The 25,615-nt window shown below is 45.8% G+C and overlaps 3 protein-coding genes across 14 annotated transcripts in view; 1 reads left to right on the top strand and 2 right to left on the bottom strand.

Annotated features, from left to right (window-relative positions):
* RAD9B (RAD9 checkpoint clamp component B) overlaps positions 1-7,918 on the bottom strand; it is a 42,874-nt gene extending 34,956 nt beyond the window's left edge. The window contains exons 1-4 of one of the 3 annotated variants that reach the window (XM_002719765.6): positions 7,675-7,918; positions 2,985-3,055; positions 1,504-1,650; positions 1,192-1,306 (exon numbers count right to left, since the gene is read on the bottom strand). In XM_002719765.6, the coding sequence (XP_002719811.5) occupies positions 1,192-1,306; positions 1,504-1,650; positions 2,985-3,055; positions 7,675-7,918 (577 nt within the window). The remainder of the gene's footprint in view (positions 1-1,191; positions 1,307-1,503; positions 1,651-2,984; positions 3,056-7,674) is intronic. The other 2 variants (XM_089323111.1, XM_089323110.1) reach the window with 2 other exon arrangements.
* Positions 7,919-7,948: 30 nt separating this feature from the next.
* On the top strand, positions 7,949-16,339 carry VPS29 (VPS29 retromer complex component). 2 transcript variants are annotated; one of them, XM_089323119.1, is made up of 5 exons: positions 7,949-8,009; positions 8,830-9,675; positions 13,441-13,632; positions 15,387-15,622; positions 15,847-16,339. In XM_089323119.1, exons 2-5 carry the CDS (start codon positions 9,607-9,609, stop codon positions 15,962-15,964), a joined length of 615 nt encoding a protein of 204 aa, XP_089179245.1. In that variant the 5' UTR covers positions 7,949-8,009; positions 8,830-9,606; the 3' UTR covers positions 15,965-16,339. The 2 variants fall into 2 exon arrangements, with proteins under 2 accessions (XP_089179245.1, XP_008270445.1); XM_008272223.5 differs by lacking the exon at positions 8,830-9,675.
* On the bottom strand, positions 15,920-25,610 carry FAM216A (family with sequence similarity 216 member A). Of its 9 annotated transcripts, none has more exons than XM_008272215.5 (7): positions 25,080-25,609; positions 24,364-24,404; positions 22,903-23,024; positions 21,445-21,574; positions 21,200-21,374; positions 20,244-20,326; positions 15,920-18,923 (listed from the first exon to the last, which is right to left on the bottom strand). In XM_008272215.5, the coding sequence occupies exons 1-7, from the start codon at positions 25,157-25,159 to the stop codon at positions 18,805-18,807; spliced, it is 750 nt and encodes a 249-aa protein (XP_008270437.3). In that variant the 5' UTR covers positions 25,160-25,609; the 3' UTR covers positions 15,920-18,804. The 9 variants fall into 9 exon arrangements, with proteins under 9 accessions (XP_008270437.3, XP_008270438.3, XP_069922291.2 ...); XM_008272216.5 differs by having other exon boundaries at positions 24,370-24,404; XM_070066190.2 differs by having other exon boundaries at positions 25,317-25,608.
* Positions 25,611-25,615: the final 5 nt, after the last annotated feature.

The raw sequence follows: 25,615 nt of genomic DNA, 5'->3' as shown, positions 1-25,615 counted from the left end.
CTCCTGGCTCCTGGCTTTGGATTGCTCAGCTCTGGCCGTAGCAGCCATCTGGGGAGTGAACCAGCAGATGAAAGACTTCCCTCTCTCCCTCTGCCTCTGCCTCTCTCTCTCAATCTCTCTCTCTCTCTCTCTCTCTCTGGCCATAGCAGCCATCTGAAGAGTGAACCAGCAGATGAAAGATTTCCCTCTCTCCCTCTGCCTCTGCCTCTCTGTAACTCTGTCTTTCATATAAATAAATACATCTTTTCTTAAAAAAGAGTTAGACCAATATCACAAATAGAAGATTTTTTTTAAAGCACAAAATTCTTCCTGTTAATCAAAGAAAATAGCTGCAATTATAATAACATATAATGAGAGCTAATACTTAGAGAATGTTCCAGGCATTTCCTAAATACTTTACAGGAATTACTCATTGAGACTTCACAAACCCCTACAAAGCTGGTACTAACATTATCCCCATTTTGGAAATTGGGAAAGTGAGGCTCAGAGATCGGAAATAATTTTTCCAAGGTCTCACGCAGGAAAGAGCAGAACCTAGGCCTTGCAGCTTCCTGAGTCCCTGCCCTTTATCACCGCTGTACAGGATGTTAAAGTCCTGTGAGTACAACATTTTAATGCCCACCATGCAAGGCTGGGAGTCAGGAAATCTGCTGACAGCTTGGTGCAGCAGAGAATGAATGCAAGCTTTGGCTCCCACTCTCACGGGCCTGGAATCAAATCCAGGCTCTCTGATTTACTAGCTATGTGACCTTGCGTCAGTCACATGACAGTCACTTCCATCAGCCCCATATGATAATATCTGCTTCCTAGACCGTTTTTAGGACAAATAGTCATTATTCAATTCTTACAAGGGCCATCTGTGGTTAAGACAACATACAAAGCGCTCTCAGAATATTAAGCAACCACTAAATTTTAGAACAACCAATTGTTCGAATTCAAATGGACATTTAAAAAAACTGGTTTTAGTGCAGACCAATCCTGAGTCACTGATAATTCAAAAGATAAATAAATAATACAAATCATTTTATAATATTTCTACAGCAACAAAATAGTAGTTAGAACTGCCCTGTTACCTAACTACACAAATTCTAAGCAATAAAACAATGTGAAGTCTTGATACACAATTTGACTACTACTATAAATATAAAAAGTTTTTTTTTTTTATTTTAAACTAGTTTGAATTGCACCTACCATGTCTGCAGAAGAACTGAATAACTACTTTGCATTTATCAGATCTGGTGAATATTTTGCACTTTTCTACATTTCTTTCAAGAGAGTTCGGATATCTAAAGATGGGCAGAATTGACTGTAACACAAATACATTAGACAAATTAAACACATATCTAATATCATTGTTAGATTAGTTTTTAAAAACTAACAAGAGTATTGTATTCATAAATGAATAGATTTGTCTTGTATGCTACTAAGCATAGAATAGATGTTATGTCCTGTATAACAAATATTTCTACAGTGCAAGAGAAAACTTGGGCCACTTATATTTACCTTCATTCCCAATTTGCAATTTAAATGCAATGCTGTGCCATTATCATTCATTTTCACTGGAGACCACTGATAATGTTGGAAAAACACAGGTGAGAACAGGACAGAACCATATGATGACTCAGAAGAATTCAGAGTTCTTAGAGCAAGCTGGAAAAGTAAAGTAATAGGTATTTAGGGTAAAATCAACTTTCTTTATATGATAGTTTAATTCAAAACTTTCAATATGTTTAACATCACAGTTAAATACAATCACACACTATGTAACAATGTTTCGCTTAACAACAGACCACAACACAAGGGCGGCCCCATGAAATTATATTGTCTAGTGGTGTTGCAGCCATCTCTGTTTGTGAAAGCACTTTCCAGGATATTTATACAATGATGAAGATACACATTCAGAGAAATGCATCCTCATCTTTTGTTTGTTTGTTTGTTTGTTTGGTTTTTTGACAGGCAGAGTGGATAGTGAGAGAGAGACAGAGAGAAAGGTCTTCCTTTGCCGTTGGTTCACCCCCCAGTGGCCGCCACGGCTGGCGCGCTGTGGCCGGTGCACCACGCTGATCCGATGGCAGGAGCCAGGTGCTTCTCCTGGTCTCCCATGGGGTACAGGGCCCAAGCACTTGGGCCATCCTCCACTGCACTCCCGGGCTACAGCAGAGAGCTGGCCTGGAAGAGGGGCAACCGGGACAGAATCTGGCGCCCCGACCGGGACTAGAACCCGGGGTGCCGGCGCTGCTAGGTGAAGGATTAGCCTATTGAGCCGTGGCGCTGGCCCCTCATCATTCTAAGACACATGACTGGCCGGCGCCCTGGTTCAATAGGCTAATCCTCCGCCTGCGGCACCGGCACACCGGGTTCTAGTCTTGGTCAGGGCACCGGATTCTGTCCCGGTTGCCCCTCTTCCAGGCCAGCTCTCTGCTGTAGCCCGGGAGTGCAGTGGAGGATGGCCCAAGTGCTTGGGTCCTGCACCCCATGGGAGACCAGGAGAAGCACCTGGCTCCTGGCTTCAGATCAGCACGATGCGCCGGCCACAGCGCGCCAGCCGTGGCGGCCATTGGAGGGTGAACCAACAGCAAAAGGAAGACCTTTCTCCCTGTCTCTCTCTCACTTTCCACTCTGCCTGTCAAAAAAAAAAAAAAAAGACACATGACTATGTGTTAAAGTAAATGAGATGTTAGCTATAGACTGCACTACATGGTGTGTGGTGCATTTGCATGTGTATACACATAAGTGTACATATCTATATTGAATACGTGTATGTACCAAATCTAAAATCTTGTATCTTGAAATTTTAAAATTCTAAGTGCCTCCAGGGGCCTTAACTTTAATGTGTGAAGCAGCAGACGGCAATACAAAAGGGATTTCAGAGTTTACAGTAAAAGCAATAATTTTTGATTTCCTGGATAACATTCTACCTGGACTGGGATCTTTAATCTCCTCTTGGCTTAATGCATCGTCTTTTACTTAACTTTCTTACTTACACCTTTTTCAGATGGGTCAAGCCACAGGTAGTCACTAATTCGTGATAGAGCTTGGATTGCTTTTCCAAATACTATGGAAAAAAAGAAAAGTGTTGCTTACATTCTTTCTAACAACAACAACAAACACCAAATTATAAGACTATATTAGTAGTCAGAGGACTTGAGATAAAATCATACAGTACAGTGGGATCAACTGAACAATTTGTCCTTATCTGCATGTCAAATTCCCAGAGAGGAAAATACAGGCTTTTGGCATCAAAGACACCACCCATAGATATTACCTATTGGTTATTTGGAACTTGTTGGCAAGGATTCTGTCCAAATTTTGCTGCCTATTTTGCAACACATACTCCCTCTGATCCATGGGCTGTATACACAATAGTAACATTCAGTCTCTCCTTGATTTCCAAAATGCTCAGGATAAGCACAATGATCTCAACTTCCATTTCCTGTCACCTCTTAGCATGCAGACTCAAAATATCAAATTCTTTTGAAACAAATGTAAAGCAGAATGTGTGATTATGAGAGGAGTTCAGGGGCTATGCTGGACTCACATTTGGTCAAATTAAATGGCATAATTGATTTGTAAATAATGCTTTCAATTCCGTTTTACTGCCTCTATCAGAACAATTTCCTGCTAATATGATATATTGTTTATTATAAATATTCAGGGGGAAATTCTTCAGTTGCCTATATCTAAGAGACAAATTATTCAATTGATCCAAAAAATGTTTCATAATCTCATGCTACATTGCTTTGTGAAATGTGGTATGGAGTGGGAATCTGACCTAGTAGTTAAGATGCTAGTTGAGAGGCCAGCGCTGTGGCATAGTGGGTAAAGCTGCAGCCTGTAATGCTAGCTTCCATATGGGTGCCAGTTCGAGTCCCAGCTGCTCCACTTCTGATCCAGCTCTGTGCTATGGCCTGGGAAAGCAGTAGAAGATGGCCCAAGTCCTTGGGCCCCTGCACCCATATGGGAGACCCAGAAGAAGCTCCTTGCTCCTGGCTTCAGATCAGCCCATTTGGGGAGTGAACCAGTGGAAGGAAGATCTCTCTCTCACTCTCACTCTTCCTCCCTTCCTCTCTGTAACTCTGCCTTTCAAATAAATAAATAAATCTTTAAAAAAAAAAAAAAGATGCCAGTTGAGATACCCATTCCCATATCAGAGTGTCTGGGTTCAACTCCTGGCTCTGGCTCCTGATTTCAGCTTCCTGCTAATGCCAATCCCGGGAGGCAACCGTCATGGTGCAAACAGTTGGATTCCCTCCACCCATGTGGGAGCCTGGACTGAATCCCCAGCTCCTGGCTTCAGTTCCCATTGCAGGCATTTAGGGAGTGGACCAGCAGATGGGAGCTCTCCTCTTTGTCTCTGCCCATAGATAGGTAGGTAGGTAGGTAGGTGGGTGGGTAGGTAGGTAGGTAGATAGATAAAAAGAATAGCCTTGGCAATATGCTAGGCACATAATAGGAGCTCAATAAATTTGCAAAACGAGTGTGTGACATAATTATTTAGCAAAAACTCTTCATTCTTTCCCCCTGCAGTGTTGCATGGAGCTATGGTTGCAAGGCAATTTCCATATTAATGCATTTTAAAACTTGGCTTCAATTAATATGTGTCTCCCAAAAGTACAAATATAGTGCTTAGAGATTATGATTTAAAGTGTTTTTTTAAAAGATTATTTATTTAGGCCGGCGCTGTGGCTCAATAGGCTAATCCTCCGCCTGCGGCGCCGGCACACCAGGTTCTAGTCCTGGTCAGGGCACCGGATTCTGTCCCGGTTGCTCCTCTTCCATTCCAGCTCTCTGCTGTGGCCAGGGAGTGCAGTGGAGGATGGCCCAAGTGCTTGGGCCCTGCACCCACAAGGGAGACCAGGAGAAGCACCTGGCTCCTGGCTATGGATCAGCGCGGTGCACCGGCCACAGCGCACAGGCCTCAGCAGCCATTGGGGGGTGAACCAACAGAAAAAGGAAGAGCTTTCTCTCTGTCTCTCTCTCTCACTGTCCACTCTGCCTGTCAAAAAATTAAAAAAAAAAAAGGTTATTTATTTAAAAGACAGAGCTACAGAGAGTGAGAGTGAAAGAGAGACAGAGATCTTCCATCCACTGGTTCACTTTAAAAAAAAATTATTTATTTATTTACTTGAAAGTCAGAGTTACACAGAGGGAGAAGGAGAGGCAGAGAGAGAGAGAGAGAGGAGTCTTCCATCCGCTGGTTCACTCCCCAATTGGCTGCAATGGCCAGAGCTTTGCCGATCTGAAGCCAGGAGCCAGGAGCTTCTTCCAGGTCTCCCATGCGGGTGCAAGGGCCCAAAGACTTGGGCCATCTTCCACTGCATTCCCAGGCCATAGCAGAGAGTCGGATCAGAAGTGGAGTAGCCAGGTCTCAAAAGGGCGCCCACATGGGATGCCGGCACTACAGGTGGCAGCCCAACCCACTAATCCACAGCACCGGCCACTACTGGTTCTTTTTTTTTTTTTTTTTTTTTTTTTTTTTTTGACAGGCAGAGTGGAGAGTGAGAGAGAGAGAGAGAGAGAAAGGTCTTCCTTTGCCATTGGTTCACCCTCCAATGGCCACCGCGGCAGGCGCACTGCAGCCGGCGCACTGCGCTGATCCGATGGCAGGAGCCAGGTGCTTCTCCTGGTCTCCCATGGGGTACAGGGCCCAAGCACTTGGGCCATCCTCCACTGCACTCCCGGGCTACAGCAGAGAGCTGGCCTGGAAGAGGGGCAACCGGGACAGAATCCGTCGCCCTGACCGGGACTAGAATCCGCTGTGCCGGCGCCACTAGGCAGAGGATTAGCCTATTGAGCCGTGGCGCCGGCCCCTACTGGTTCATTTTTAAAATGGCTGCAATGGTCATTGCTGGGCCAGGCCAAAGCCAGGAACCAGAAGCTCCTTCTGGATCTCCCATGTGTGTGGCAGGGGCCCATGGAGTTAGACCATCCTCCCCTCTTTTCCTATGCATATTAGCAGGGAACCAGATTGGAAGTGGAGCCAGGATTCAGACTGGCACCCATGTGGATGTTAGCACTGTGAGAGTGGCTTAACCTTCTGTGCCACAGCACTGGCCCCTTCAGTGTTTTAATAACTTCACAAACAGGAAAAAAAAAAATCATGAAAGGGAAATAAGGATATACAAGCTCCATGTCTGTTGGATAATCGTATGGTAGATGCCAGACTTCCTCAACACACACACACTTGGGTGCCTTGTCAGAAAGGCTAGGGCTGGATGAAACATTGGTCTGATCTGTTACAACATTGTTGATGTGAACAATGGCAAAGAGTTACAATACAAATACAATACAAAAGGACGACCCAATCCAATCCGTGGGAACGTATAAAAAAGGAAAAGTCATCCCAGAACATAAAACCAGCTTACAATGATTAAGAATCACAAGTATGTACACTGAGAAAGGATGATAAAATATTAAACGTTGTAAAAATTAAAGGTATTTTCTCCTTTTGAATCACTTCACTTCTCACCTCTTTTTCCTAAAGCTGTCTAGTGCTGACTTTTCATGCATTGCGTATTTACTGAGCACCTACTCTCTTGCATGTAAACCCAAGGCACTGGGGTATAGCAATGAAAAACACAGGAATAGGGGTGGGACCTGGCTCTGTGATTACATCAGCGAGGAGTCCCACATTCCGTATCGGAGTGCCTGCGCGCCCCCACCTGGCCGGCTTCTGCGCATGTGCACCCTGGGAGGCAGCAATGACGGCTCGAGTACTTGGCTGGGTTCCTGCCGCCCATGAGAGAGACCCAGATTGGGTTCCAGGCTCCCAGCCTCCACCTGGCCCAGCTGCTGTTGCAGGCATTTAGGACTGAACTAGCAGATGGGAGATTCTCTTTCTGCGTCTGTCCCTCTCTCTCTACCTTTCAAATAGATAAAAAGAAATCTTTTTTTTTTTTTTTTTTAAGAAAAAGAGTCCCTGCCCTCGTAGCACTTAGAAACTAAAGAACTAATGATATGTATGGGCGCTTCTTGACAACGCAAGTGCACACCTACTAGGACGGTGCTGGGAGCACAAGCCCCGGAAGGGGGCGCTGTGCTTCCTGCCCTGCTCGGGAACACCGCGCCGTCCCTCCCAGTCCTCACACCCCGAAAGCCGTTGCTTTTCTAACGGCTCCCTGGGGCACCTTCCGATTTCAAAGCGCCATCGGCAACCGTATAACGGCGGCCGCGCATTCCCGTCCGTCACTGCCTCCTTTAAATGCACTGCTGCCACCTTTTCCTTCCACAAACCCCGGAACGGAGGTGCTCGGGTTCCCATTCGACAGATGAGAACGTTGAGCCCGTCAGTGATTTAGCGGCTTGTTTGAGGTCGGGAATTTCAGAAATGGGGGAGGGGGGCTTTTTATGCACAAAACAGGTTCCGTGTCCAGGCATTATGCTCCCTCAACTCCCCTAGAGGCAGCCTCCCTCGTCCCGACTCGATGGGATGACTTCTTCTCACGGGCACCACCACTTAAACACTCATAAATGAAAGACGGGCCGCCATCCTCCCTTCCGAAGCCGGCAGACCCCCGGGCCTGTGCGGCCTGGCTGCGGTCAGGCCTTGTGTCCTCGGCCCTTGCGCACAAAGAGGACGAGTAAGATGACGGTGGAGTCCAAAAAACAAAAACAAAAAACCCGACCCTTGGACTTTCGCTCGTCTACACGGGAATTCAAGAAAGGGCACTCCACCTCTCACCGCACCGCCGCTCATAGCGCACTTCAGCATGGCGGCGCTCGCGAAGCGCGCCTCAGCACCTCGGCGCCCCAGGCCCGCGTGCCCGGATGTAGCCCGCGCTTTCCGCCCCCTGCGCGGTCCCGTCGCTCCACCCCCCCGCCCCGCCTCCTCGGGTTCGCGAAGCGAACTGCGCCTGACGGCGGGGAAAGGCCCCCACGGGTCTCCGTACGGCCGTCTCCTCTCGCCCTCGCTTCCCATTGGTTGTGGGCGAAGTGGGCGGGTCTCGGAGGAGCCTGAGGAAGAAGGCGGCGGCGGCTGCGGTGATTGAGCGGAGCCCGGTGACAGGATGGTGAGGACTGCCGCTGCGGCGACCGCGGCCTGGCTGCCGGCCGGGGTGCTGCGTCGTTGGCAGCCGCGCCGAGTCCCAGAGCTAGGGCCAGGGCGCGGGCAGCCCCGGAGGTCTTGTCGGGAGCAGTCCAGGCGCTGGCCTGCCGCAAGGCCCGGGAGGAGGGCTAGCGGAGGAAGCGAGCGAGCGGCCACCTCTGGGTGCGGCCGGCCCTGGCCTCGCACTGCCATCCCGGGGGCCGGAGGGCGTCCGGGGCCGGTCTGTGCCGTCACGAGACGCGCAGGCCCGAGTGCGGGACGGCCCTTGTGCCTGTGCCCGGAGCGCCCCCGCTGCTTTCCCTGCAGGAGGCCCCTCCCGCCGGCCGAGCGCCCGCTTCCCCGCTCCGTGCGGCCGGGAGCGAGCAGCCCTCGCCGCGCGTGGGGGGCTCAGAACCGGCCCCTGCGGCCCTGGGATAGGGCGGGCTGCTCCGAGAGCGCGGGGCTTGGCCCCTAAAATCGCTGTGTGCTCCGAGTGCCTCCGAAGGTCCTGTGAAGTCGAGACTGGGAGAGGGCGCGACGTGGCCCGTTTTCTGGGGGGCAGGGTAGTTTGGGGTGGGGGGCGCCACCTCCTTCGTTCGTCTCGGGCTTCCCCGGCCAGCCGCGGGCCATCGGCTGTCGCCCCCGAGAGCTTCCTGCACGAGGCCTCGCAGCCGAAATCGGTTTCCTCTAGGAAGGCAGCCGTTAGCAGAGCAGCTCCGCGGGTCCTGGTTTTTCCCCGATGGGAGCTCGCCGCGCGGGGACTTGGCTCTCTGATAGGCACCCGTAGCGTTTTTCTGGAATTGCAGCTGCTCTGGGACAGACAGCCCGGTTCGAGAGGTGGATTTCCGACGTGACAGCCAAGGACCTGTGCTGGAAGCGCTTTGGCGTCTCTAAAAGCTTTAGTCCCGCTGTTGGTCTTTTGCTTCTAACAGAGTCTCTTTAAAGTAATTCACTTTATAGTGTTTTGTTTTGTTTCGCTGGAGAGGCGGAGAGACAGAGTGAGAGAGGGAAGGGGCATCTGTCTGCTGGTTCCCTGCCCAGATGCCTGGACAGCCAGAAGCCAGGACCCTGGAACTTAATGCAGGCCTCGCTGCCTTGTGGGTGGCAGAGGCCCCGCCAGCTCTCGTCTCGCAGGGTGCCCGTTAGCGGGAAGCTGGAATCAGAAGCTGAGCCAGGACCGGAACCCAGGCATTGGTGTGGAATTCAGGCGACCGATGTTGACAAAAACATGAGACCCTAAGAATTCGGAAAATGTTAGCTTTTAAGCTATTGCTGAGTGATTTTTCTAAATTATCGTATAAAATCTTAAAAATCTAAACAGTAAGAAACAATGGATGGGAGTCAATCTGGAGAATGATTAGAAAAAATCGATAAGGCAAATTTATTAAAAAGAACGTGTTTGTGTCATGTTTAAAAATACAACAGAAGTGGTTCTTTTGGTATTGTTTTGAGCACAGCTGATTTTTAACATTTTCTTTCATAACACTCAGAAATCATTAACAATTATTTGCGTATTCATTTGGTATGGGTTTTTGTTCTTTTTTGGTTTGTTTCCTTTTTGTTGCTTCCTTTTAACATTGGTCATGTTTCACCCTTTTTTTTATCCCCCTGTCTGCAATCAACTTCTTCATTCCACTAAGGCTGGGCACAGAGTAAGTTTCTTCTCTTAGCTCCTACTAACAATGGTGGTTGGGTAGCTAATTACTGACTGGGTTGCTCACCCTTTTAAGATCTGTTGAATAGGAAGTAACCAAATTCCCATGCTTCGGGTTGTTTCTTTATTTGAATTTAACAGCACTGTCATTTCCAGGATCTTTTGCTGTCTTAATGGACTCTCTAATCTATGTGCAACCTGATTTGCCAAAGTGTGGAAATTAGGCAAGGACACTCCAAAATACGTCTGTTACATGACAGTATTCCTGTAACGTGGTCTTATAAGAGTACTTGCTGATCTGAAATGCGATTTCAGTGTGGTCATTCATACAGTCAAATCCTTAGACTGCTGATAGTCTTGGGAACACTTGGGTGTGGTCCACAGTACTTTACAGAATTTAGATCCTCAATTGTTATCAAGTATCATCTCTTACTATGTTCTTTCTGTTTCCTTCAGATTGAACTAAATTCCTTATTAGTCTCAAGCAGTTTCAACCTGTAATAGACATATAACCTTTAATGAGTTTTGAGTTTTTTTTTTACATAAAAGTCTATTTTTGCTCTTTTCTCAAATGCCAGCTACCCACAGTAACTGTATACTTCAATCCATGTCTGAGGGGAGCCCCTCTACAGTGAAGGTTGTCTGTCCCCAGGTTGACTTTTATATGGTTGTTTTGTCAGCCAAGATTTGCATTGAAACAGTACAGGTCACTGAACAATACTAGGAGAACCTTCTCTTTATCAAGAAGAAACTTATTTAACACTTTCTTTGAAAGTGTGCTAATTTTGTAACTTTGTGTTACTTCGGTTACCCTGTGTCTTAATAACAGTTCCTTTCCTTTGCAATCATTTTTATTTTTGTTGCAAGATGAATAAAGCTTGTTATAGTAGTCATTTTCATTTCACACATTTTTTTTTTTTTTTTAAGATTTATTATTATCTCAAAGGCAGTTACAGAGAGGTAGAGTCAGAGAGAGAGAGGTCTTCCATCCTCTGGTTCACTCCCCAAATGGCCACAACGGCCAGAGCTGGGCCGATCTAAAGCCAGGAGCCAGGAGCTTCCTCCAGGTCTCCCACATGAGTGCAGGGGCCCAAGCACTTGGGCCATCCTCCACTGCCTTCCCAGGCCATAGCAGAGAACAGAACCGGAAGTGAAGCAGCCAGGACTCAAACCAGTGCCTGTACGGGATGCTGGCACTACAGGCCGCGGCTTTACCCGCTACGCCTTAGCACCGGCCCCACATTTTGATTTTTGATTGATCTCAATCTCAATTTACAAAGTGTATAGTCACAAAACTTTTGTTTTATCCTATTAGGTATTTAATGATTTTTTGTTATTAAGGAATAGTCATGCCTATAAAAGTAAAGGGCATGCTCATTTCCGGATGGGTTGTCTGTGTGGAAAAACATCCTTTATGGAGGGAGGTGCATAAACTAAACAAAAACAAATTCAGTTTCTTTTGAAAGACATTTTTGAAAGGTTTTTATTTATTTATTTATTTGAAAGGCAGAGTTATAGAGAGGCCGAGAGAGAGAGGTCTTCCATCCATTGGTTATAACTCCCCAAATAGGCGCAATGGCCAGAGCTGAGCTGATTCAAAGCCAGGAGCCAGGAGCTTCCTCCAGGTCTCCCATGTGGGCGCAGGGGCCCAAGCACAAGGGCCATCTTCCTCTGCTTTCCCAGGCTATAGCGGGGAGCTGGATCAGAAGTGGAGCAGCCAGGTGCCATTATGGTATGCCGGCACTGAGGTGGAGGCTTTACCTGCTACACTACAGGGCCAACCCCATGAAAGACTTTTTTTTTTTTTTTTGACAGGCAGAGTGGACAGTGAGAGAGAGAGACAGAGAGAAAGGTCTTCCTTTACCGTTGGTTCACCCTCCAATGGCTGCTGCAGCTGGTGCGCTGCGGCTGGCGCACCGTGCTGATCTGAAGCCAGGAGCCAGGTGCTTCTGGTCTCCCATGGGGTGCAGGGCCCAAGCACTTGGGCCATCCTCCACTGCACTCCCTGGCCACAGCAGAGAGCTGGCCTGGAAGAGGGGCAACCGGGACAGAATCCAGCGCCCCGACCAGGACTAGAACCTGGGATGCCAGCGCCGCAGGCGGAGGATTAGCCTATTGAGCCGCAGCGCCAGCCGAAAGACATATTTTTAAATGACATTTTTGAACAGCTTTCTGTTCATTGGCTAAATTAAATACCGTTTGTCAAATCTTGAAATTGTCAAGTTAAATGTTTACACAATAAGGTTTTTATTTTTTTTAAGATTTATTTTACTTATTTGAAACAGTTACACAGAGAGAGAAGGAGAGGCAGAGAGAGGTCTTCCATCTGCTGGTTCACTCCCTAGTTGGCTGCAATGGCTGGAGCTGTGCCAATCCAAAACCAGGAGCCAGGAGCTTCCTCTGGGTCTCCCATGTGGGTGCAGGGGCCCAAGGACTTGGGCCATCTTCCACTGCTTTCCCAGGCCATAGCAGAGAGCCAGATCAGAAGTGGAGCAGCCGGGTCTCGAACCAGCACCCACATGGGATGCCGTCACTGCAGGTGGCGGCTTTACCCACTATGCCACAACGCTGGCCCCTACACGATGTTTTATTTATTTATTTATTTATTTAGACAGGCAGAGTCAGACAGTGAAAGAGACAGAGAGGTCTTTCTTTCCATTGGTTTACCCTCAAATGGCAGCTGCAGCCGGCGCACTGTGCCGATCCAAAGCCAGGAGCTAGGTACTCCTCCTGGTCTCCCATGGGGTGCAGGGCCCAAGGACCTGGGCCATCCTCCACTGCCTTTCCAGGCCACAGCAGAGAGCTGGACTGGAAGAAAAGCAACCAGGACAGGATCAGGCGCCCCAACCGGGACTAGAACCTGGGGTGCTGATGCCACAGGTAGAGGATTAGCCAAGTGAGCCACGGTGCCAGCCCAGCGTTTTATATTTAAGAATGAATTTTATTTTTGTCATCTGAGTCTATTGCAACTCTAAACCATCTGCTAAATTCGTCACTTAATTTAGCTGACTTCTCTTTTGTTTTAATGCTCTAATCACATGAAAGATTGTGAAATTGCTGTTTTTCTAAGTTGTTTACTGAGGGTGATCTAATCCAGTGCTAAAATACAACAGGACTTCTATAATCAAAGTGAAGATATCAAATATCATAATTCAAAAGCACATGTTTACCTATTGAAACTGATGCATAGACTGTTTTTATATGCCTATAATGTTTAGCTAATAGTTTGAGGTAACAAAAATTATATATTTTGGCAACTATTCCTCCAAGTAATTGTCATCTTAATAGACATAAATTAGAGAATTAACTTTTCTTTTTCATTATACTTATAGCAATTCCTTTTCATGATAATCCTGGAATTATAGGTTTTACACTATAACTGCATATGAGCATTCAGAAATATGATTATCAGTCTTCAGATATGCCAATTTCCATAGAGCTAGTAGTGTAGTTTTCATTTGTGATTTTTAAAGGTGCACTGTAATTTGTACATCTTTAAGTGAATCACTTTACAATGATTTGTTTTTATTCTTGGTAAATTTTCTGATTGTGTGCAACTGTTTATGATAAAATGAGATTGGTTTAGAACAGAGTGCCTTTATATGTGTGTGTAAATTCTCATGGTAGGTACTGTCTGAATAACTTCTCTGTTGGATTCTGGATCTCAGATAAGTTTTAATTTCAAAAGGCAGTCATGGGAGGAGAATGTCTTGCTTAGACGTCATGTTTAATACATACTTTATCTCGCCTTGACACTTTAAAGTTGGTGTTGGTGCTAGGAGATCTGCACATCCCACACCGGTGCAACAGTTTGCCAGCTAAATTCAAAAAACTCCTGGTGCCAGGAAAGATCCAGCATATTCTCTGCACTGGGAACCTTTGCACCAAAGAAAGCTATGATTACCTCAAGACCCTGGCTGGCGACGTCCACATCGTGAGAGGGGACTTCGACGAGGTGACGTGTTTCCCTCCCCTCCCCTTCCCAAGTATTTTCCTCCTTAAAATATTCATTTGTTTATTACAAAGTCAGAGTTACACACAGAGAGAAGTCTTCCATCTGCTGGTTCACTCCCAATTAGCTACAACAGCCAGAGCTGTGCCGATCCAAAACCAGGAGCCAGGAGCTTCCTCCCACGTGGGTGCAGGGGCCCAAGGACTTGGGCCGTCTTCCACTGCTTTCCCAGGCCATAGCAGAGAGCTGGATCGGAAGTGGAGCAGCCAGGACTTGAACCCGAAACCATATGGGATGCTGGCACTGCAGATGGCGGCGCTTTACCTGCTACACCTCAGCACCGGCCCCAAGATTGATTGATTTATTAGAAAGGCAGAGTTTACAGAGGAAAAGGGAGAGACAGAGGTCTTCCTTCCTGGTACAGTCCTCAAATGGCTGCAGCGGCCAGGGCTGTGCTGATCTGAAACCAGGAGTTAGCAGCTTCTTCTGGGTCTCCCACTTGGGCCGTCCTCTGCTGCTTTTCCAAGAGCATTAGCAGGGAGCTGGTTTGGAAGTGGAACAGCTGGGACTCGAACTGGTGCCCATATGGGATGCAGTGCTGTAGGCCAGGGCTTTAACCTGTGCCACAGCACTGGCCTCTCACAAACTTCTTAGTAATTAGAATATATGTCTGTTTTGTTGGAAACTTTCAGGGTTTCTGTTATGTTAAAGACAGTTTGGCAACAGTTAAAACTTATTGTTTCTATTTTGCTAAATTTACAAATCCTGGAGGCTATTAGGGTTTAGATCTTAGCTCAGTGATTTACTAGTACGTAACTTTGGGCAAATTATTGTAAACACTTTTTTTTTTTCAGTTACCTCATCCATACAGTTGAGATTATAACTGTTAAAACCTAGGATGTAATTTGGATACATCCTAATTTGTGGGCCTTGGGTCTTGGGTAGAGGGAAATCACAAGTTAAGGGAAATATTTCAGGGGTGCAGAATGTCTGGGCTGTGAAATAATTTGGCCTGGCGCTGCTAAGGCAGCTGCAGGCAAGACTCAAAATTAAATACATCTATAGCAGGCTAATTGTTAAGTTGATAATTTTGTGTGGCCTGCAACTGATGTTATACACATCCAAATGGCCCTTGGCAGAAAAAAGGTTTCCCATCCCTCCTTTAGAGCATACTCAGAGAAACCCACATTTCATAGAAATAACTAAAGGAGTTTTATGATGGGGCTGGCATTGTGGCAGGGGGATTAAACACAGCTTGGGACATGCTGACATCTCCTATCAGAGTGCTGGTCTGAGTCTCAGCTACTCTGCTCCCCAACCAACTTCCTGCTAATGTGCCTGGGAAGGCAGTGGAAGATGGCACAAGCACCTGGGCCTGCCATTCGTGCGGGAGATCCACGTGGAGCTCCTGGCTTTGGCCTAGGGAGACCTGACTGTTGCAGCCATCTGGGGAGTGAACCAAACAGTGAATGGAAGATGTTTGTCTCTCTCTCTCCCCCTCTCTATCTGTTGCTCTGCATTTCACATATGTAAATCTTTTGTAAGGGGGGAGCAGTTGTATGATAAATTCCAGTTTACCTTGAATAAGTTTTGTTTTAAGCATAGTTCCAGTCTTAAAAACTGAGGAGAAACCAAGTATTTACAAATGGGTCTGTTGTGGGGCTTGGTATTAAAATACCATATGAGATTGGATACTTAAGCAGGTGGTCTCTTTATAAAATCACTGTATCTAAAGTGTTTTCTTTTGTCTGTTTTAGAATCTGAATTATCCAGAACAGAAAGTTGTGACTGTTGGACAGTTCAAAATTGGTTTGATCCATGGACATCAGGTTATTCCGTGGGGAGACATGGCCAGCTTGGCTCTGTTGCAGCGGCAGTTTGATGTGGACATTCTTATCTCAGGACACACACACAAATTTGAAGCATTTGAGCATGAAAATAAATTCTATATTAACCCAGGTTCTGCCACTGGGGCATATAATGCCTTGGAAACGTAAGTAGTACACAGTTTGGGAATTTGGAAGCTTTAGGAACATTGATTCCATGTGTGACATTGTCGAAAAGAAAAATAAGCCAGTTAAATAATTCTGACCTTTTTTGGTAATTATTTTAATGTGTAACAGTTTGATTTCTCCTTGAATCCAAATTATTTTAAATTGAAATGTGTAATGCTGCTTTTTAGTACAAAACACTAATATTATTTATTTTTACTTCCAGAAACATTATTCCTTCATTTGTATTGATGGATATCCAGGCTTCTACAGTGGTCACTTATGTGTATCAACTAATTGGAGATGACGTGAAAGTAGAACGAATTGAATACAAAAAATCCTAAAGTCAGGCCTGTTCTGATGATTTTTCTTTTTTTTCATTGCCTTGTTTAAATCAAGTAATTAAACACTTAAAAGCCACACAATTGTATGACTTTTATAATATTTTGCAGTGAAATATAACATTGTCTTCTCTGTTAATATGTAATTGCTCTAAGTTTCTTGTAAACTATAAGAATATATTTAGTTTACAATATATGATTTCTATGATAACAATGTCCACCACACAGTAAATGGTCCTATGTAAAGAAAAATTACCCTTGTAAAATCTTAAAAGTTGATACTTGGAAACTTATTACAAAAGTAGTGCATGAAAAGAAAAAATGTAGACTTCCCTGTATACATTTTTCTCTTCCTTAGTAATAAATGTTTACCTTTCATTCTTTCTTGATAATCTGTGTTTAATTGTTAAAAAAAAATAAAAATGACCAAATGAAACTAGATATAGATATTAAAATAAAGAGGTAGATAGATAGATGAAATGACTTTTCAGAGTTCTCTGAACATTGTGTCAGATTGTTGGACTTCAAAATGTAATATACCGGCCAGCACCGTGGCTCAATAGGCTAATCCTCCGCCTTGCGGTGCCAGCACACCAGGTTCTAGTCCCAGTCGGGGCGCCAGATTCTGTCCTGGTTGCCCCTCTTCCAGGCCAGCTCTCTGCTGTGGCCCGGAAGTGCAGTGGAGGATGGCCCAAGTGCTTGGGCCCTGCACCCACATGGGAGACCAGGAGAAGCACCTGGCTCCTGGCTTCGGATCAGCGCGGTGCAGCGGCCATTGGAGGGTGAACCAACGGCAAAGGAAGACCTTTCTCTCTGTCTCTCTCACTGTCCACTCTGCCTGTCAAAAAAAAAAAAAAAAAAAAAAGTAATATACCATATATTGATGTACTAAATCAGCAGTGATTCTTCAAATTTGCCCCTCCCATTTTTTTTTTTTTTTTTAAAGATTTGAAGGGCAGAGAGAAAGAGGTCTTTCATCACTGGTTCACTTCCCACATGGCCACAATGGCTGCAGCTGGGCCATTCTGATGCCAGGGGCTTCTTCCAGATCTCCCAGGTGGGTGCAGGGGCCCAAGGACTTGGGCCATCTTCCACTGCTTTCCTAGGCCATAGCAGAGTGCTAGATTGGAAGTAGAGAAGCTGGGACTTGAACAGCACCCATATTGGATGCCGTTGCTGCAGGCCAGGGCTTTAACCCATTGCGCCACAGTGCCAGCCCCCAAGACAATTTTTTAAAAAGAGATTTTATTTATTTAGAAGGCAAAGCCATAGAAAGCAAGAGACAGACAAAGAGAGATCTTCTTCTGCTGGAAGATCCCAAAATGGCCACAATAACCTAGTCTGGACAGGCCAAAGCTTGGAGGCTGAAACTCTATCCTGGTCTTCCACATGGGTGGCTGGGACCCAAGTGTACTTGGATCATCACCCTTGCCTTCCCTGGCACAGTGGTAGGAAGCTGAATCCGTAGCCAGGACTCAAGCAGCACTCCATATGGGATGTCAGCATCATAAGCTGTGGCTTGAACCAGCTTTTAATAAAACAACTTAGATTAGCAGGGAAGCACCTGGAGAAAATATGATAATTAAGAATCCTTTCGTTAATGCAATGTATTCCACTTAGTCTAGTTTGAGAGTCCAGGTGTGTGTTTGGCAAGTTTCATAAGATAGGGCAAATCATATTTCTTAAAAGATTTATTTTATTTGAAAGGCAGAGTTGGGGCCAGTGTAGTGTAGCGGGTAAAGCCGCTGCCTGCAGTGCTGGCATCCTATATGATTGCCAGTTTGAGTCTCGGCTGCTCCAGTTCCAATCCAGCTCTCTGCTATGGCCTGGAAAAGCTGTAGAAAATAGCCCAAGTCCTTGGGCCCCTGCACCCATGTGGGAGACCCAGAAAAAACTCCTGGTTCCTGCCTTCAGGTCAGCCCAGCTCCAGCCATTGTGGCCAACTGGGGAGTGAACCAGTGGATGGAAGACTGCTCTCTCTCTCTGCCTCTCCTCCTCTCTTTGTGTAACTCTGACTTTCAAATACATAAAATAAATCTTTTTTTTAAAAAAAGGCAGAATTACAGAGAGAGGAGAGACAGGAAGAGATCTTCCATCTACTCGTTCACTCCCTAAATGGCCACAAAAGCTGAGGCTGGGCCAGTCCAAAGCCAGGAAATTCCTCCAGGTCTCCCACGTGGGTGCAGGGGCCCAAGCACCCTGGCCATCCTCTGCTGCCCCCACAGGCACACTTACAGGGAGCTGAATAGGCAGTGAACAGCCAGGAATCGAACCAGAACCCACATGAGATGCTGGTAATACAGCAGTTGCCTAACCTGCTACATCACAGCATTGGCCCCTCTATTTACGTTTTCAAGTTATATTTAAGTAGCAAATATTTACTGAGCACCTACTTTGTAGGTCAGGTGTTACCTATATCAGCTGCTATCCTGTATCTGAGTATTTTAGAATTTTTCTTACCACAATCAGGAAAATACTTGTGGGATATTCTAATGTTTTACTGCTTTAAGATTTAACTGTAAACAGAGAAAACAAATTATATAATGTGTTTGTCAGACTTAGAGAAAATAATTCAATTTTAAGTGACAAGAAATTTAATTATATCTAGCTAGAAATACAAGCATATACTATACATATTTAATTACATAAATATCATTGGCACGTAGAACTGTATCAGACCAATTACACTGTTGTACAAGTTTGTGAACAAATGAATTGCTTAATGGTTGAATAACAATACTATCCTAACTGTTGAGAGGACACAATTCACAACCCCTTCCTGACCTTTGGCACAGAATCTGAGTGTCAGTTGGTGTTTGAATTCAGTACCCAGCACAAGGCTGTCAGGTCAGCATCAGATGCTCTCCCTGTTCTTCGATTGACATTGATTGCATACATTTATTTAGCAAGTCTTCCTCCTTTCTTTCTTCATTCAGGTAGAATTCAGAATCATTTGAAGAAACTGAAAGAAATAAGAGTTTATATTGTCTGTTTTGGAAATAAAGTTCTATGTATGACTTTCAAAATTACTTAGTTTATTAAAAAGCCTTTAGCAAAAAACGGCAATTTTCAAAAATTTTGGTCATCTCCTCCTTCCCCCAAATCTTTACTCTTTAAGATACCCAGTATTCTAGCAAGTTACTATATTGCAAAGTCTATTACTAAGCCCCGCAGTCTTGGTTGAAGGGAAGTTAAAGTCAGTTATATCTTCAGAATATTTTCCTTTAGTTCCTTCTCATCACCACAAGGACTTTCCCCCTTTTCTTTCTAGAACCACTTACCTCCCCCCTGCCCTTTCCCCCATTTCTTGGATAGACATAGTATATTTATAGCAGAACTGACATAACAATGGGATATTGATTCAGAAAGCCTAATTTCCTATACCCACCTCCCTACCCACCGTGGTAGTTTCTAGAAAATTATTTAGCTTCCACTTAATCATTTTCTGAGGAATACTTCTGGTCATTTGATCTTCCTGTTTTGACTTTTTCATTTTGCAATACTTGTAGTAGAAGGAAGGATCGTTTTGCTGATATTTCCCAAGTCTGGATTTGTCTGATTTGCATCTGCAAAATTTTGATGATATCACCTGCTTGGCTTGCTACCACTGTCTCACTGAGGATCAGACAGTGGTATAAGTGGTACAGCCCGCTGTAAACTGCTAGATGCTATATAAAATATGTTGTCCATCTAGAAGTGGCAGTGATTCAAAAGAAGTGCTGTCACTTGAAAAAGTCACATTTGTGGCTCTCAGTTCTAACAAAGTCATTCTCTATTAAGTCTCTGGCCTTGATATCATAAATATCTTCACGGTGAACAATGTGTTCTTTTAAATGAAAGCATAAGATATATTTCATGTTTCTTATTTGGAGAGAACAGTAAAAGCAAATCACATTCTAAATTTTTTTTCTTTCATTTTATTTGAAAGGCACAGAGAGAATTCTTCCATCCACTCCCCAGATGCCCCAATAGCCAGGGCTGGGCGAGGCCACAGCCAGGAGCCCAGATCTCCATCCAGGTCTCAGTACTTGAGCTGTCACCCGCTGCCTCCCAGAGTGCACGTTAGTGAGAAGCTAGAGTTAGAAGCAGAGCTAGAATCTGAACCCAAGCGCTCCAATATAGGATGCAGGCATCCCAAGCAGTGTCGTAACCACTGTGCCCAGTACCCACCTCATGTTCTAGATTCTTTAATATCTTCATAATAGAAATGAAACCATGTTTGGTTTAATATTTTTAAGTATAACATCTCCAAAAATCTATCTTTCTAAAGTTCTACATTTACCTGGTTGCATGAATAGTCTGCTTGGTCTTCTAAAAATCTTCAGTGACTTACATCTTGTCTTAGATGCATATCCAGTTTTTAGCCTGTAAGAAAGGTAAGTATCTTAATTGGAGCCAGCACAGCAAACAGCTACCTTATGCACATGGAAAACTATCCAAATTCTTTTGTCAGATGCCAGCATCACCAAAGATACTCTTTCAGCCCCCACATCCTATGATTTATTTACTTTGAATTGCAAAGCTGTGCGGCCAGTGCTGTGGTGCAGTAGGTTAATCCTCTGCCTGTGGCACCGGCATCCCATATGGGTGCCGGTTCTAGTCCTAGCTGCTTCTCTCCCAATCTAGCTCTCTGCCATGGCCTGGGAGAGCAGTGGAAGATGGCCCAAGCTCTTGGGCCCCTGCATCTGCTTGGGAGACCTGGAAGAAGCTCCAGGCTCCTGATTTCGGATCTGCTCAGCTCTGGCCATTGCAACCATTTGGAAAGTGAACCAGCAGATAGAAGACCTCTCTGTCTCTCCCTCTCATTGTCTGTAATTTTACCAAATAAAATAAAATCTTTAAAAAAATGCAAAGCTGTGATAACGAAATCTGAATTAAGCCTCCTTAGTCTTTTCTTCCTTTTCCTTTTTCTATAGTATTTCCCTGTGCAGAAGCAACCTCACACTTCTTTACAAGTGTTTGCATTATTTTGAACTTGAGTTGGAAATCATTTTGAAAAGAACAGTCTGTATTTCTAGCCAATCAAGACCTTTTTTCAGTTCCACAAAATATGTTCTAAGTGGCATATCCCAGTCAGCTCAGTAAAGTAAGATAACATCCTCTTACGCAGTCTTTGTCCTACCTATTCTTAATTTAGCAAAGTGAACATATTAGGTAACAACCTTTAATTTCACTTAGCTGTCCTTCAAATAAAATTGAGTACATCTTCCCCCTTCAAAGAGTAAGGAATAGACCCACCCTTCTTTGTTTCTCACTGGTCGCCATAAGGAATGCTGTATGATCATTTCAGGCGTGGCTGCAGTTGCAATGCTGGACTCCTCTCTGTCCACCTGGTGCCGCCAAGTAGTGCAGGGCTGATGCAGCTTCCGTGAGCAGCCAGAGCTGAGGCGGTTCTTGTGTGGAGTGAGGACACCTGTCACACAAACCACCTGTTAGAAGACTCGCGTGAGAACTGGGGAGAAGCCAACTGGGGGTGCACCTGCCTGGCTTTGGCGAGCTGTGCTGCATCACGTGCACGTACTGCCTCTTCATTAGCGTCCTCAGATAGTTGGCATCATAGATCTTGGCAATGCTGCACAGAGAGCGCTTCTGGCCTATGGTGAGGTCTGGGTGCTAAAAGACAGAGCAAGAGTGTAGATCGTCTGGACTGGACTGGACTGTAGACCAGAGGTCGGCAGTATTCCTAGTCTGAAAGGATGAGCCTTCACTGGAGTTGCATCATCTATATTTAAGCAAATTCAACTATGTTAGCTTAGCTGGTGTGTGTGTGTGTGTGTGTGTGTGTGTGTGACTATTTACACCTTGTAAGTCTGCTTGCAATTCCAGCCAAGTGATTCAAAGGCCCTGTGAGGTTTGAGAAAGTGAATCTCAGTTCTGTCAGCAAGTCTCAGTTCTCAGGTGCTTCTTGAGGTCTAACAGTACCTGAAAGCAACACGGTTACTCTGTCTCAAAAAAAAAAGTAACAGTCTTCACTAATCACAGAATAACAACTGCTGGACATACTGAAGGGACAGTAGGGTTGGTCTCTAAATATTTTGAGATTTTCATTGCACTTAATGATTTTAGAAGTTAATGCTTGGGCCGGCACTGTGGCATAGTGGGTAAAAGTGCTACCTGCACTGCTGGCATCTGATATGGGCGCCGGTTCGAGTCCCAGCTGCTCCACTTATGATCCACTCTCTGCTATGGCCTGGTAGAGCAGTAGATGATGGCCCAAGTGCTTGGGCCCCTGCACCCACATGGGGGACCCGGAAGAAGCTCCTGGCTCCTGGCTTCGGATCCACTTAGCTCTGGCCCTTGTGAACCAGCGGAAGGAAGAGCTCTCTCTGTCCCTCTCTCTCTAACTATACCTCTCAATAAATCAATCTTTAAAAAAAAAGTTAATGCTCACTTAATATGCAAGGCTGCACTTAAATACGTACACACACACACACACACACACACAGAGGATTTACTTTCCTGAATTGGTAATGCAGAAAAAAAGTCAAAATGGTAGTCAGAAGGATTGACAGGTGTGCATAAATCTTAAGTAACACCAATCTGTTTTGCTCCGGAGATAATTTTTGTAGCACCTAAAATTGTTAATGAGGGCTACATGTCAGCATTTATAAAATCCGTATTGCCACTTTCTTCACTTACTCTAATGTTGTAGTTCTTGAATAAAATCTTTATGAGGTTGAGTTTCCTAGTATGAAGTTTTTCTTGAGTGAGCATCTTTGTGGTTGGGGCATTAAGTGTCCTGAGTGAAGGACGAAGCCCTGAAAGAACTCTTAGGGAATCTGTGATCCGAACATTCAGTCATGAATGTGTCCTCCAGACACTGACTGCTGGACAGCCTCCTGGCCTGTCATCTGCAGTGCCTCACCATCTAGGTGGCTTATCTTCAAGAAAAGCTCTGAATACAAAGAATGCTGTATTTGAATAGTTCCCTGTTGGCATACCTTTAGAATGGATGTGTCTGTTATCAATTTAGGGATGCGAATTGTTTGAATTTGAGGCGTTTTCCATAACCCTTGTATCTTGGCTATGTGAGAGTTCACTTTGTGTCCACCTTTGGTTTTATCTGTGGGCCAAGGACATAATCACACGAATTTCAGAGACAAAGATCAGCTCACAAATTTATTAAGATCTAAGTACTGGAGCCAGCGTGTGGTGTAGCAGGTAAAACCGCCGCCTGAAGTACCGGCATCCCATATGGGCCCCAGTTTGAGTCCCAGCTGCTCCACTTCTGATCCAGCTCTCTGCTGTGACCTGGGATAACAGTGGAGGATGGCCCAAGTCCTTGGGCCCCTGCACCCACGTGGGAGACCCAGAGAAGCTTCTGGCTTCAAATCAGCGCAGCTCCAAAATACAAATTGCATATTTAGATTCGGGCCCCTCCCTAACATCATTACCTATATGCAAATATTCCAAAATCTGAAATTCTTCTGATCTTAAGCTTTTCAATTAAGAGATATTCAACCTGTATTTATTTATATATTTTCAGATACAGGAGTGTGCCTTTTTTCCCCTATGAAATTATAAGGACTATATATTTTTCTAAAGTAAAGCTAAGTGAACCCAAGTTTGCATATCATTAAATGTAAATGAACACATAAAAACTAACTTACTGTATTGAATACAGATAGGTATGTAATGAGTGAATTCTACCTCCCCTCCCCACAACAAGGTCACTAGCAAGAGGCCTTCAGGGACTTGTTTGTGTCCCTTCACTCCAGCAGAGAAGAGGGGAGTGTTTTTGAGAACTCAGTCATTCAAGTGAGAGGAAAATGTCAGCGCTGAGAAGTATTTATGGTGTTGGGAACTGCTCAGTGAAGTTTTCACCTTCAGTCAGCTGATTCAGCCATGAACACAGCACTTGTAGAATTCATTGCTAACTTTAAAATGCCTGCTTGAGCTCATTACCTGAAGAGGAAGAACCCACTAGATTGTTCTTTGAAACTCAGAGACTAAGAGCTACTGGGGATGCCAACAGTTTATTTTTAAAACTCCATTGTGTGGCTCACTAGGCTAATCCTCCACCTGTGGCGCTGGCACCCCGGGTACTAGTCCTGGTCGGGGCGCTGGATTCTGTCCCGGTTGCCCCTCTTCCAGGCCAGCTCTCTGCTGTGGCCCGAGAGTGCAGTGGAGGATGGCCCAAGTGCTTGGGCCCTGCACCCTCATGGGAGACCAGGAGGAAGCACCTGGCTCCTGGCTTCGGATTGGCGCAGCACCAGCCATAGCGGCCATTAGGGGAGTGAACCAACGGAAGGAAGACTTTTCTGTTTCTCTCTCACACTTACTGCCTGTCAAACAAACAAACAAACAAACAAAAAACTCCATTTTGTAGGTACTTATAGGCAAACTGGCTTCTTTGAAACATGCTATTTCTAGGTATTATCTGTTTTCTATGCACTACTCACCGGTACCTTTGGAATTTTGGTGGTAAGAATGTCCAACTGATCTGTTAAAAAAGAGAAATACATGATAATTGACAAACTTCTTAAGCACTAAGAACATACTTCAAACAGTAACTATTGCATATGCGTTTTATTTTTCATGTATGTCTTGCAGATCACCTGCAATTCTGCTTAAATCCTGATGGCTGCGAGTTTTCTCGCAGTGTGTTATCTGAGCTTTTCACCATACTAGAAAGGATGTATTCCAGCCTGTCTGTATGTATTTATTTATTCTAGGCCAGATTTGGTCTTACCTTTATAGCTTCCCAATCTAATGCCTACAGCGAGCTCAATAAAACTGGTTCGGGCTCCTGCGTTATTAATCCGTGGTATTTTCTTACTCTTTTTTAAATAAAGTAACGGGTTTTGAAAAGGCAGCCCTTTGAACAGTGATTAAGGGATGCGGGAACGGATACCTTGGCCTGTAATGTTGTAATTTGGTACAGTTTTTTTCCTTTTTTTCAAATTAAGACCGAATGCCCTCCATCCCGCCTGCTACCGCGTGTTCCCAGATCTGATCCCTGCCAAGGGCCGTGGCCACCGCCGTTAACAGCCCCTCAGCCAACCTCAGACACAGGGCCCCGCGCGGCCCGGGGGCGCCGCCCGCCCCCGCCCTCCCGGGCGCTCACGACCCCGGGCTGGGCGCCGTCCCTCCAGCCCCTCCGGGCCCCCGGCCTCACCCGCCGCCGCCGCCGCCCTCGGTCCCGGCCACCGCGGGCGGCTCGGCCGAAGAGTCGGCCCCCGGCCCCCGGCCTGGCATCTCCCCGGCGCCCGGACGGCGAGCTGCGTGCGGGAGAAGCGGGCCCTGCCCCTGCCCCCTCTGCACGCGTGCGTCAGGCGGGAGGTGTCGGGGCGACACCTCGGGAAGCTGGGAGGGCTAGGAGACCCACGACCCCGGATCGGCGGGAGTGCGTTACTTGGTGGCGAGTCTGTGCTTTCGCATCTTTTTGTGCAAGGGACGCGTCACGGGAACGAAACGCACACGCTCCCCTGAACACGAGGTGCCTTCCACCTCAGGGTTCCAGACCCTCCGCACATTTGCAAAGCTTGGGTGGCACCGTCCGAGCCCAACGCCAATGCGCAAACCAAGAATCAGGGATGCTGAGCGTTTGCCGTTATCCTTTGTCTCCCTGGCAACCAGGCTCCGGCGGCTACCCAACCGCGGGTTTCCGCCAGCCGCTTCTGCGCACGCGCAAGACCTCCTCCTTCACTCCCT

Source organism: Oryctolagus cuniculus, chromosome 21 (genome assembly GCF_051225735.1).
Source record: "Oryctolagus cuniculus isolate XC-2025 breed Fujian yellow rabbit chromosome 21, ASM5122573v1, whole genome shotgun sequence".
Taxonomy (NCBI): Eukaryota; Metazoa; Chordata; class Mammalia; order Lagomorpha; family Leporidae; genus Oryctolagus; species Oryctolagus cuniculus.
The sequence above is the reverse complement of the archived record's forward strand: the minus strand, read 5'-3'. Positions and strand labels throughout refer to the sequence as shown.

What these genes read in the sequence shown, in the direction of transcription:
- FAM216A (XM_008272215.5), bottom strand. Translation starts at nt 25,159, where the DNA reads ATGCCAGGCCGGGGGCCGGGGGCCGACTCTTCGGCCGAGCCGCCCGCG. An exon ending in GAGGGCGGCGGCGGCGGCGG is followed by an intron (nt 24,405 to 25,079) that starts GTGAGGCCGGGG and finishes CTTTTTTAACAG; the next exon opens with ATCAGTTGGACATTCTTACC. An exon ending in GCACAGCTCGCCAAAGCCAG is followed by an intron (nt 21,375 to 21,444) that starts GCAGGTGCACCC and finishes TTTGTGTGACAG; the next exon opens with GTGTCCTCACTCCACACAAG.
- VPS29 (XM_089323119.1), top strand. Translation starts at nt 9,607, where the DNA reads ATGTTTCACCCTTTTTTTTATCCCCCTGTCTGCAATCAACTTCTTCAT. An exon ending in TGAGAGGGGACTTCGACGAG is followed by an intron (nt 13,633 to 15,386) that starts GTGACGTGTTTC and finishes TGTCTGTTTTAG; the next exon opens with AATCTGAATTATCCAGAACA. An exon ending in GCATATAATGCCTTGGAAAC is followed by an intron (nt 15,623 to 15,846) that starts GTAAGTAGTACA and finishes TTTTACTTCCAG; the next exon opens with AAACATTATTCCTTCATTTG.